The sequence below is a fragment of the Parasteatoda tepidariorum genome, chromosome 9 (genome assembly GCF_043381705.1).
Source record: "Parasteatoda tepidariorum isolate YZ-2023 chromosome 9, CAS_Ptep_4.0, whole genome shotgun sequence".
Taxonomy (NCBI): Eukaryota; Metazoa; Arthropoda; class Arachnida; order Araneae; family Theridiidae; genus Parasteatoda; species Parasteatoda tepidariorum.
This window is the reverse complement of record NC_092212.1, coordinates 52,198,386-52,211,536: the sequence shown is the minus strand read 5'-3', so window position 1 is coordinate 52,211,536 and position 13,151 is coordinate 52,198,386. Positions and strand designations below refer to the sequence as shown.

The 13,151-nt window shown below is 32.4% G+C and overlaps 2 protein-coding genes across 6 annotated transcripts in view; one reads left to right on the top strand and one right to left on the bottom strand.

The window, feature by feature from the left end:
• LOC107442502 (E3 ubiquitin-protein ligase ctrip) overlaps nt 1-9,941 on the top strand; it is a 37,672-nt gene extending 27,731 nt beyond the window's left edge. For all 5 annotated transcript variants that reach the window (XM_016056084.3, XM_016056086.4, XM_043051241.2 and 2 more), the window contains one exon: nt 1,809-9,941. In XM_016056084.3, the coding sequence (XP_015911570.1) occupies nt 1,933-7,986 (6,054 nt within the window). In that variant the 5' untranslated portion in view covers nt 1,809-1,932 and the 3' untranslated portion in view covers nt 7,987-9,941. The remainder of the gene's footprint in view (nt 1-1,808) is intronic.
• LOC107442501 (angiopoietin-1-like) overlaps nt 1-13,151 on the bottom strand; it is a 79,119-nt gene that overhangs the window by 52,023 nt on the left and 13,945 nt on the right. The window contains exon 3 of the mRNA XM_021147508.3: nt 197-477. Coding sequence (XP_021003167.1) covers nt 197-477 — 281 coding nt within the window. The remainder of the gene's footprint in view (nt 1-196; nt 478-13,151) is intronic.

The window sequence follows — 13,151 nt, the reverse complement described above, 5'->3', positions numbered from 1 at the left end:
AAGCATAATGGTTTTATTATAAGTATTTTTGGATAATTTGTTTTTATTACTCTTAATAATAAAAATATTATTTGCTTTCACCTTATTCTATGAAGGTTGTGCAACCTTAAACTATACAAACTTAGTATTAAAACATGAGACGTTAAAGATAGATTTCTAATGGTAGATATATATCTTACGACTGAATTGTACTTACCTTGTAATATTGATTATGTCTGTGACATTTATTTTGATAGTGGTGATGGTTGACTGTATTGTATCAGTCATTCGTCTTAATCCCTGTAATGTAGATTGTAGAATTTGAAGATTTGCCACTGCTTCTGTATTGGTAACCGCATCAATTGGCGTCTCAGGTCTTGTATGGCTAGCAGTATGTCCAAGGCTGCGAAATTGTTCCTCTATCCACACTTTAGTTAATAGTTGGTTCTGTTGCATTTTATCCACATCCTCTCTTGTAACATCTTGTAAAGTCATAATCTACAAAGAGATGTTAAAAAGAACTTTGTATACATTAAATTAAATGCACAGATGTTTTATGTTTATTTATTTTTTTTCCTAAGGGAATTCAGTCCAGCATTATTCTAGCCAAGGCGACTGGAATAATTCCCTTGGCTTCAACTTAACTTCTTCAACGTATTACTATGCTACTTTTATGCCGGAGGATTCATTAAAGAAAAAGTTGAAATTCATCCCTTCTTTACTCGTAAATTATGCTAATTGATAGAGTATTTTTGCTCTAAGCTCAAAGACAATGTTAATATATATATATTTAATTTAATGTTTATATTAAAGAAAACAATATCAACATACCTACTGCTTTAGTGTTTATTTCACAATTTGTTTTATTAAATTATAGAAATTTTTTAAACGATTTTCGCTAAATTTTTACTGTGAAGTGACAAATATGTGAATATCTCTAAAAAGTGCTCAAGTATGTCAATGAGAAAATAGTTTTTATTTTTATTTTGCAGTAAATGCAATAAATAAGAAGCTAGTTCCTAAGATTTTATAACTTTCTTTTTTACCAAGCATATCCCTGTGGTAAGAATAAAGTGTTAGCATTTTTTACAAAATCTTGATTTTTTAAACCAATTCCGCCAAAATGAGGTGGTTGTGAAAAGGTTGAAACTAATTACAAGAATTAATCAATGTGGGCAGAAAGTTTTGCTTTTGTGTTTGAAGAAAGTTTTTAATTTTATTTAAGTCTGATGGTTATTAGTATGTTTGCTCCAACCCATAGTTTTCATAATGTGTTTATTTTTTATAGTTTATTGCTATGTCATGCATATTAACTTTGTTTCTCTTGTAAAAATAAGCCCAATGCATTCCAATGTTGTTGTGTATTTTTTTAGTTTAGAGTTTTTATGAATAATTTAATTGAGCTCATTAATTTTTTTTAATTGCATGTAATTCCTTATTTTTTTAAATATGTGAAATGTATATTTTATTTTTGTAAATTTAAACAGTGTATCTTATTGCAGTACATTCCTGGGGTAATAGTTTATGGGAACTTAAAATATGTAGATTTCTCTTCCCTGAATAGCACTAACATAAATTTTTAGTTAGTATATAAATAAATAAATCAACAAATTTTAATGGTTAACCTTCAGCCAACAATACTATTCACCATGTGTATCAAAAGTATAAATAAAATTAAGTAATTATTTTAAAAAAAAAGTTGATAAATATAGGCATTTTAATCTGATACCAATTCCCATATTTCTAACTAGTTTATCTGTAGTTAACTTGTGATGCGTAGTTTTTATGTTTTGTTATAAAAAGATTAATTTTGATTTTTTTTTTTTCAGATTCTAAATGAACAGTTTTGTTTCCTCATCTTCTAATCAAAATATCCTCTGTGGAATTTTTATATAAAGTGCCACCAAAATGAACAAAGTGTTATTAGAGATTCCTAAACGCACATTATAGATTATGCCGAAAAAGTGTATAGCCGCTCAATGTAAGAGTAAAAAAGGAAGTTCACGGCAGGTGAAAAGCAAACAGGAGGCGACCACCAAATATTTAAGAAACAGGACCGTTGTTTCTGAGAACAAGGTCACTAAACCCAAAAAGGAAAAAATTTTGTCAAGTGCAGTTTCTTTGAGTCTTTCTCGTTCCCCAATTATTACTCGCTCTAAAAGTAGGAGCATTGCTTTGCAAAAAGTAGAACCTGCTACGAGCTCCATGGACAGTGATTCTCCGGCACCTGTTGAGGATAGCTTGAAGCGAAAGCATTTTACAGGTGAAGAGAATAAATCATTAGGAGAAAGCTCAAAAAGTGTTACAAAGGAAGTTAAATCTAACTCCAAAGCGAAAAAGCTTAAAAAATCAAATATGAGCAACAATTCAGATGCTCCCAAGAATGAGTTGAATGACCCTCCTTCTATTTCTTATGAAGCAAATGATCTTCGCTGCAATTCTAATGAGGTAAGATCTCCTAACATATCTGGACGATCTGTACCTGAAAGAAACGCCGAATCACAGACATCCTCTAAAAACACTAATTTATCTGCAGTTAACAAAAATGTCTCAAAATCAAATTTGTCAGATAGGTTAACTTCAAATGATAATAAGTTAAGTAATTTAGATGACAATAATGATTCTTTCTTTAATCCATCTTTTGGAAATTCAAATTTTTCTGAAGGTGAGTCCCCTGTTCCAAATTTGACTTGTTACAATGAAAATGACATGTCAGTTGAAGCAAAAATGCAAAAGTTTGAAACCTTATATGGTAAAAATATATCAGAGAGGAAGCTTATAACAAAAAGTGAATTGCAAAAAAGTCTTGAATCAGCAATGCAACAAGCTAAAAGTTGTCAATCTAATGCTATTATTGAAACACCTTTGGATAGTGAACCAGGTGTGAGTGGTACACATGATCTTCACCAAGTCTTAAAAATAAAAATTGAGAAAGATGAAGAATCTAGTAAGGACCAATGTAAATTCAGCAAATCTTCAAATTTAAGAGATAGTAGTAGTGATACTGAGAGTTTATTTAAGTCACCTGTGTCTGGTGCTAGTGGGTCATTAGGAAGTGCTTTCCATGGTATAACAATTAAACAAGAAGTTGAGATGCCTGGTTATGAAGAAATTTCCAACCCATTTCGAGGAAGACGTATTTTGCTTCATGATGATCTTGATGGAGAAACTGTTGCTCAGGGTACTACTACAGCTAGTAATTCTAATTCCCGCCATACTACAGATGCTGCAGATTCCATTGATGGAGAGATAGGACGTTTGCAAGCCTTAATGGACTCTAGACGTATACCTCTTAGTTTATTTGGTGCTCTTGAAAGTCGTATGCAACAACTTTTCCAGAAGTCTATGGGAACTGCTACCAGCAGTAGAGCTCAGCAATTAGTGCAAGAATTACAATCTGCAGATGATGATGAGCATCAACTCCAAGTTCTTATTGAAATCAGTCAGTTGCTAGTCATGGGAAATGAAGACACTCTGATAGGATTTCCTACAAAGCAGCTAGTCCCTCTTCTTATAAACTTGTTGCTTAAAGAATATAATTTTGAATTAATGAATCAAGCTTGTCGTGCTTTGACTTACTTAATGGAGGCATTACCACGATCATCTTCAGTTGTTGTGGAAGCTATTCCAGTCCTTTTGAATAAAATACAAGTAATTCAGTGCATTGATGTTGCTGAGCAAGCCCTTACTGCCTTGAAAATGCTATCAAAGTGGCATAGCAAACCCATTTTGCAAGCTAAGGGTGTTGCTGCTTGCCTTATATATTTAGATTTCTTTTCTATAAATGCCCAGCGAACTGCTTTCGCAATTATATCAAACTGTTGTCAGAATTTAGTGCTGTCAGAATTCATTCTTATTCAAGAATCTCTCTCCACTTTGAGTGAATGGCTAACAAGACAAGATGAGAAGTCAGTTGAAAGCATTTGCTTAGCTTTTGCTGGACTAGTTGAAAGCTTCCAGAAAGATCCAGATAGCCTTTTGCAAATTGGAAGCAATACTCTCTTGTCTAATATCCAACAGCTTTTAGTTCTCTCACCACCGATTATCAGCTCTCAAACTTTCACTAGTGTAATTCACATGTTGGCACAAATGTGTTCTGCTTGTTCTGATATTGTTGTCTTCCTCTTGAAAAATAATTTTTCTGAAACCTTAAAATATTTGTTAGTGGGATCATCTGACAATTCGAAAAATATTGAGCTAATTCCTCGAAGTCCACAAGAACTCTTCGAGCTTTCATATCTAATTTGTGAATTGATGCCATGCTTACCTCAAGATCCTATATTTAGTGTTGACGCTCTGGTTGTTGAAGCTAAAAAGAAAGTTGCTTCTAGCAGTACAGTATTAATGGAATGGCGTGATGAAGCAGGTATTAGGCATTTCAGAGAGAGGCAAGATGGTGAATCTATTGATGAAGCTCAGTATGGGAAAGTCCGTCTTTATATTCCAGATAAAGCGTCATTAAATGTTGCAGAACTTCATTCTATGGAACAATTTGACTCTGATCCTTCCAGTAGCAGTGCACGACAACCTCGTTGGTATGTTAGAAATTCTGCTGAGAAAACTGCTGCTCCGCTAAGAGCTGAATTCTTTGATGATAATGTTGATTTAGTAACAGGAAGCATTACAGTATTATTTCCAGTACTATATGAAATGTATTGTAGTTCTGCTGGTTCAGCAGTGAAAAACAAATGCATCAGAGCTTTACTTCGAATGATCTACTTTGCCCCTCCAGAAGTTTTAAAATCTGTGCTCAAGTACCAAAACATTGCTAGACATGTAGCTTCCATGTTGGCATCCCAAGAATTCCGTAATGTGATATCTGCCCTTCAAATTTCAGAAATCTTAATGTGGAAACTTCCAACAGATTTTAGGGTTCATTTTGTTCGAGAAGGTGTCTTGCATGAAATTAGAGTGTTATCTAAGATTGATGTGAAATCCTGGCAAATTGAAAATACTCCTGAATCCAACTTGCCATCAACATCTAATCATGTCACTCCTGGTCATACCTCTAACTCAGATTCGTCTGATAAAAATTCTCATAAATCTGAAGGGGCCCAGTGTGGTTCATCTTCTTCACATTCTGTATTCAGTGCATCATCTTCACCAGCTGCTAAAGAGGATGAATCTTCTAGCACAAATGTTGCTTCAAAAATCAGAGATGTTTTGAAAAAGCGATATATGAATATTAAACGTACCTTTGGAGCTGCAGATAAAGAGTCTGGGGCCATGTATAGTTCCACCATAGCAGTTACCACAGAGAGTAGAGAAAAAATAAATACCTGGATTAAAGAACAGGCACAAAAATTTGATGAAACTTATTTTAATGTCGACATCATAAATTCACATCCAGTTATCAATGTATTAAATACTTTAACTGAAGCTGTGAAAAGCATGGAGTCTATGGATGATTGTGGATTAAAACCACTGAAAGAGATTGCTGAAATAGTGACAAAAAATGACATTTCTTCTTTTGAGCTTATTCACAGTGGATTAGTGAAAAAACTCATGGCTTATCTTTCAACTCAGCAAGGAGATGACTTACCATTTGGGTCGAAACCACTTGAAGATCGTTTGAGAACATTTCTTCATGTGTTTATAAACTGTCCTCGGACCATAAGAGAAGAATTTGTACCGGAAAATATCAATACAGCGCCTCTTTTGAATTTATTAACAAAACTTGGTGCTTGTGTTAGTCACTTAGAGCAGTTTCCAGTTAAAGTTTTTGATCAATCATCAATAGGAACCACTGGTAGACCTGGATCTAGTATTGTAAAGTTTTTTAATATGCACCAGTTAAAATGTCTCTTCCAACGCCACCCTTCCTGCACGAATCTTAGACAGTGGCATAGTGGTCCAGTTATGGTCGATCCTTTAGCATCGATTCAAAATGTTGACCGTTATTTAGTTAATCAAGGTTATGGTACTATTAAAGATGATGATGAAAGTGAAAGTGATTTAAGTTATGATGATGATAGCTCTGATGAAGATGGGGGTTTAGTTGTGGCTGATATCAGAATGGATCATGGCCATGGAACTCCAAAGTTACAATTTCTAATTGGTAAAAATGTTTTGCCTTATAATATGACGTTATATCAAGCTGTTAGGCAATATGGAAATGCAGACTCTCAGAGCTCAAACTCTCAGCACACTGATGGAGAATATCCTGTAGGCTATGCATCAGTTTGGTTAAAAACCCACACTCTTTGGTACCGTCCTGTTCCTCCTGAAGAGGCTGAGAGTGTTTCTGCTAATGATGCCAGTACTAGCCATAATAGTACTGGAAAAAAGAAAAGCTCTAGTCGTTCAGGTCATACTAGCAAAAGCTCATCTGAACGCAGTAAATTGTCCAAAGACAAGAAAGATTCACTGTGGGAAAGTGGCACTGTTCCTGAAGTTGTTTTCCCTACAACTTTCAGTCCTAAACTGCCAGGTCTTGACACTATTAAGGATCCATCATTAGAAGTTATTTATTTGCTTAGAGTTATACATGGATTGAGTTATCATTGGGGATTACTGTATAAGAAAAATTCTTGGGCATCAATCGTACCGCAAACCGCATTTGTTAATAACGATTTGACTCTCAAAGTTAATCGCCAGTTACAGGACCCATTAGCTATCATGACAAGGAATATACCACCTTGGCTGTCTCATATTGCTTATAATTTTCCATTTCTTTTCCCATTTGAAACCAGACACCTCTTATTTTATGTTACTTCATTTGACAGAGAAAGGGCATTGCAAAGACTTATTGATACAGTTCCTGAACTTACAAACAGTGAGAAAATAACTCCCAGATTAGACAAAAGGAAAAGAACCATATCAAGGAGCAGCATTTTGAAACAAGCTGAAACCATTCTGCAAGATTATGGGGAATCTAAAACTATGCTGGAGATTCAGTACAAAAATGAAGTTGGGACAGGATTAGGGCCAACTTTAGAGTTTTATGCTTTAGTTTCTAAAGAACTGCAAAGATCAGATTTGAATATGTGGCATGTTGTGACTTCTTGCCCAGAAGGAGATTTCTCTACAAATTATGTCCACAGCCCCACAGGTCTTTTTCCTATGCCTCTATCAAGAAATACCAGAAGCAGCTCACTTACCAAAATTTGTAATAAGTTTAAATTGTTAGGTAAGTTTTTGGCAAAAGCTATAATGGATTCAAGGTTAATCGATATTCCTCTTAGCCTTGCATTTTATAAGTGGATGTTAAACCAAGAAAAGTATTTATCACTCTCTGATTTACAATTTGTGGATGAGAGTCTAGCACAGAATATCATCAAACTGGAACAAATGGTGATTGAAAAACATAAGCTAGAAAATGACAAATCATTGAGCTCGACCATAGTGAAAACATCGGTGTTGAAAATTACATTGGATGGCTGCCCAGTCGAAGATTTGAGCTTAGATTTTACTCTTCCTGGCTATGCAAATATAGAGTTGAAGAAAGGTGGCAAAGATGCTGGGGTTTCCATTCATAACTTAGAGTGCTATCTGAAACTTTTAAAGCACTGGACCATGTTTGAAGGTGTGTCAAAACAAATGAAAGCTTTCAAAGAAGGATTTGACTCTGTTTTCTCTTTGAACCGCTTACAAGTTTTCTACCCCGAGGAATTGGCCTTTATTTTCTGTGGAAGTGTGTACCACCAGTGGGATGTTCAAAGCCTAACTGATAGCTGTAGAGCTGACCATGGTTATACACTAGACAGTCAAGCAATCAGATTCCTGTTTGAAATTTTAAGCAGTTACAATGCTATGCAACAAAGACAATTCATCCAGTTTGTCACTGGTTCTCCAAGACTGCCAATCGGTGGATTAAAATCCCTCTCCCCACCTCTTACTATAGTGAAAAAGACATCTGATGATGATTCCGATTCCAATAACTACCTGCCATCTGTAATGACTTGTGTAAATTATCTTAAACTACCTGATTATACTAGCATTGAAATAATGAGAGAAAAACTTGAAATTGCTATTAGTGAAGGCCAACTTTCTTTCCATTTGTCTTAATAGATAGATTGTCGGACATAAGTGCAAAAGCAATTGACTTCATTTTAAGGACCTGAAATAACATTTACACCTAAGGACTGATATAACTTATTGAAATGCTAATTTTTCTTATTGTAATCTGATTTATTTTTCTCACTGTACAAGGATACTGGAGTAATCACATTTTTCTATTGATAATCTAAACTTTGAAATAGCATGTATGCTCAAAAAATTAAATTTTGGATGTTGAGATCAGTGAATAATATTTTACTGCTATCTTTATTGAAATATCTGATTGTATATGCATTTAATATGATAGATTTCTGTGTCTGCAATTAACTAATTGCATTTATAGAAATGAAATGTGTAAGCTCTAAAATTTCATTTATTTATATAGTTCTAAAATATACTTTTTGTGTTTTAATGTTTTTGCTTCAATTATTTCTTCTTTTTAAAAATTCATTATAATTTTAAACAGAAACAACGCTTTGGTTATTTAATGTTATTTATGAAATTATGTTGTATATAAATTTTAAGCATTAAAATGTCACATTTTCAGAAAAGTTTTATCTTTATGTGATAGATTTCTATTTCTGAACATTTTAATTTAATGAATCTAAATTTTCATACTTGATTTCAATTTGTCTTATTGAGTATTTTTGAAAAAATTAAAGTGCAGTATCCAAAATTAATGGTCTGTGACTGCTAAGATCTATATCAGACCAATCTAGCAACAAATTCTGTCAAATGAGTGTAAAGAGATAAGTTTTTCATTTTTTAATTTGTGTTTTTGCCTCAAAATATTTGATTTTAAATATTTTTAATTTCTTTATAGTTTTTTTGTCTAAATTCATTTTTTTAATTATAATCTTTTTAAATTTATTATTTTTTTCATGTAATTTTAAGGTAAGTATGTGAGATTTAACCAGTTTATTAAAACATAAAATTATTTAAACTTATGTAAAGCTTCAATTACAATTTTTATCAGTATACAAAAATTAAAATGAATTTGTTAAATCTTTCTTCTTTCATAAACCTATCTTAAAATGTAACTTAAGGTCAATATCATCTAACTCATCAAAACATGCTAAACTTATGGATTATATTATGCTTTAATTGAAATTTTTATCTTCCCCTAACTTAATTGGTATTATTTTGATGCATGCTTTATGTTTCAAAATTCAACATTTAAACTTATATTATGTAAAGTTGCTATCTGAATTTGGTTAAAATGCACTGTAAACAAAAGAAACATTAAAGTGACATATTTTTAATGCTAAATTTGTTTCAATAAAATTTTTTTTTTAGTTATTTGTCTTATAAATTTTTAAGTAGTGCTATTTAAGTAATCTAGTTTGATCATTGTAATATTTATAAGCGTCAATGTTTATTTTGCTTTGTTTGTTATTTTTCTCTTCGTTTTTGTTTTTCTTTCCTCCTTTGGATTAAGAATGTATTTGTATGTTATTTGTTATAGTTATTTGATATCGACTCTTATATCCGTTCTGTTTTTGGAAAAGAATTAAAATGTATTGGCAGGATTTGATGTTCATTCTTGCATACTTCATTTGTAAAATGTTCATTTGGAATAAAAGTAATGCCAAATATTTTACAAGTGTGCTAGTGCTATTGTTGTGTGTACTCTGTGTTATATTTTAGTTGGTAGTTAATTTAATTTTACCAACTCAACTAGAATCTAACATGGCGTTAATTTAAAATCAAACTCCTCACTATGCAATATTACCTTGTTTTGTTAACTGTCTTTTTCATATAACATTATGGAAAATTTTTAGTGGATGCTCTGAAATTTTTTTTTTATTTGTAATATTTTGTGTCTGTCATGTTGGCTGAAACACAAGAGCTTTTGGATTCAAATTACCTCTTACTGAGGGATGCAAACTGTTTAGAAATGTGATTCATTTATATAGCTCAACATAATGCTGATATATGTGTAAATTAAAATACTGTATTGAAAATCTTGTTTTTTCATTTGCTTCTTTTTTATATTTTCCAACTTCCTTGATAGGGCAGCAGTACCCAAAATGTGGGTTACAAAATCCTAGCATTAGTAGGTGAAATGATTACAGGGATCTGAAAGTTTATTAATTAGTTTTTTAAAGTAGTTATTTTTTTTAAACCAATAATAATTACATTTATATCCAATCCATAATCAAGGCTCCCACGGGTCAGGGAAAACCTGGAATTGTCAGGGAATTTATTTTAACTCTAAAAAGCAGGGAAAGTTGCTTTTTTTTTTTACAAAAACAAACCTGGGAAATAACAAGTCTTAGAATTGTTAACAACAGTAACTAGTTATTGAGATTCGCGTTAAATAATTCTAACATTTATTATGAGTATTTTATAAAATTTCACTTTTTCGTGAAACTTTCCCATTATCATTCTATTACATTTGTTTGTAAAATCTAATAATTTGGCATTACAAATAAAATAAAAAATTCATAGTTTTCTGATGAAAAATTGCATGGGATAGATAAAATATGATATGGATTTCCTTTGAAATATGCTTGGAAAAGTCCGGGAATTTTTTTTATGAAATTGAGTGGGAACCCTGATAATTTATTTAATATTTCGGTTTATATGATCTTAATTATGCAAAATAACAATGAAAAATTACAATATATTTAATAAATTATGAAAAAGGTATATGTTTATAAAAAAAAATTAAATTATAATAAATCTTTTTTGAAAACCATAATTCAGCTTATTTCGGTTTTGCATATGCATCCGCCAAAAAGAAGCTCGAGCCTTTAGGATTCCATAACCGAAAGAAAAGAAAAATGGAGAACAGTTAAGATAGAAAATAGAATTTTTTGTTTGGTTCCTACTACTCAGAAGGGAAGGATTCTGATGAGAGAAACTTTTTAAGTTTCTTCAAAATATCGGAAAAATTAAAAAAATATTTATAAACACTAATGTCAACCAATGAGATTTCATTTCGCATTGGCAACAATGAAATAAAATTCAAAATAGCGAACAAGTAAGCATGTGCATGTACGCTTAAACATGCATTTACAAATTTATTGATAGTTATTTTCTCCTGTGGGTAACGAAAAAGTGAAACTCTGCTCTAAGCTGATCGGAAATTACAAGTAGACAGTGCTATATTTTTGGTTTAATTGTCCCGCACTTGTATTAAAAAAAGGTTTTTATATGGAAAAATTTATACGAATTTTTTTTTTACAATGCTTGGATATGTCATTATGAAGGATGACTGAATACTTCCCTGTCTGCTTCACTCGTCCCGCAGTGGACTGACTGATCGTTAAGACACGGTTCCCAGCAGATCACCGAAGTCAAGCATCACTGGCTACGGTCAGTATGCGGGTGGGTGACCACTTGGATCAGCCTGCGTAGGGACCGAGGGTGTGCGGTATTGGTCCTCGTTAAACTGTTCTACCGTAAAGTGCTCGACTTCGCGTGCAGGTCGTCGGGCTACCGAAGCGGGGGTGCTATCCCCTCTGCAGAGGATCAAAATTGTGATGGCATGTCGTCGGATCATCTTCAGATGTGTCCCAGACCGTCGCCAATAGCCCATTGTGCAGCTCTAGTGCGACGTAAATGAACAACAATATGCTTCACTCTTTTTAAAGAAAAAATAGTGGTGATTTGAGGGGGAAGAAATTAATATTGTGTTAGGTTTTGATTTTGATGGTTTTTTTTATGCGGAATAGAATGAGACGAATAGTTCAGAAGTTAAAAGGGGCTTCATGTAGAAAAAAGCACAGTTTTGTGCTTTTACCTATTTATGCATCTGACATGGCTATCTAAACAAGTGAGGCATTATTTCCTTTGCATTTTTTTTCGTAGAATCGAATGAGAACAAACATGAATCAAAAGGGCTAATATTTCAAATGTTATGTTAATATAATGTACTATTTTTTAATGTACTTATTATGAAGAAATAACTATTAATTCCTCTTGTCAAATCGAATTATTTCTCATTCAGTTCAATAAAAAAAAACTTTCATTGGAGAATTAACCTCACATGTTTAGATAGCAAAGTAAGAAGCTTACATAAGTTATGTCAAAGATCGTATTTTTTGCATATAAAAGCGCACGCACTCGTGAAAAGTTTCATTCGATTAAGCGTAAAAAATGCATAGGAAGCAGTATTCCACTTTTTAGATAGATGTATCTGGTGAGTAAATAGGTACAAATTTGTATATATTTTTTTTTTGTTCATAAAACCCTTATAACTTTTAAACTATTCGTCCGATTATCTCATGATTGGTCTCCTTCGATTTAGTGTGAAGAAATACGTAAAAAAAAAGATAACCTCATATATTGCTTTTCTAGAAGAAATTCCATTCTCGCCCTTAAGTCACCCCCATTTCCCGCAGGAAAAGGAGGAAGTGTACTGAGAGGAATTTCCAGGTATCATTTATAAGGACATTGCTTTCTCTAAAAAATATTTGGTTCTAATTTTAAGAAAAAAAAGTAATTTTACTCGACTAATCAATTTGTTCTAGTTCAATAAGGATGTAGAGCCATATTTTTGTTATACGATGTTTTACTATTAACGAATTTTATTATTTTTTTGGTTTTTATACATTTTACGAGTTTATATTAGAATAAATGACTTAATTGTTGTCTCCAAAAGCTTTAATTTAGAGAGAAATTATCTGAACTAGTGGGCTGCGCCCCCTGCTCGCTGACGCTCGCCAACTCCCGTAAATTGCTACGCAATCTTATATGGTTTGCTTCACAAACCAAGCTCCCTTTGCTCGCTACTCACTTAGTTATATTGCAAATGCACAAAATTCTAAGAATTCAAAACAATCATTCAAATCCATATAAAAACTTTTTTTTAAAAAAAAAATTGCATCTTTTTAGTAAATACTAAGTCATTAAAATAAGTTTGAATTCAAATAAATGACATGTAATTCGTTAAACCTATTAGAAATGTGCTGTAGTATAATTCGTAATATAAATCAAAAATCGTCAAATAAATTCGTGAAAAAAAAGTGCTTTCAACAAAATACTAAAATGGAGATCGATCGACAAAGACTACTCACTTCTGCCTAGCTTAATAGTATGAGATTGCCGCAGCTGATGCTCTCTACATCCACATTCAGATACAATTACAAATATACATACACATATTCTCAAGAGCACACATACACACACTAATATAACATTACTGTTATGTATTTCATGCGCCCCAC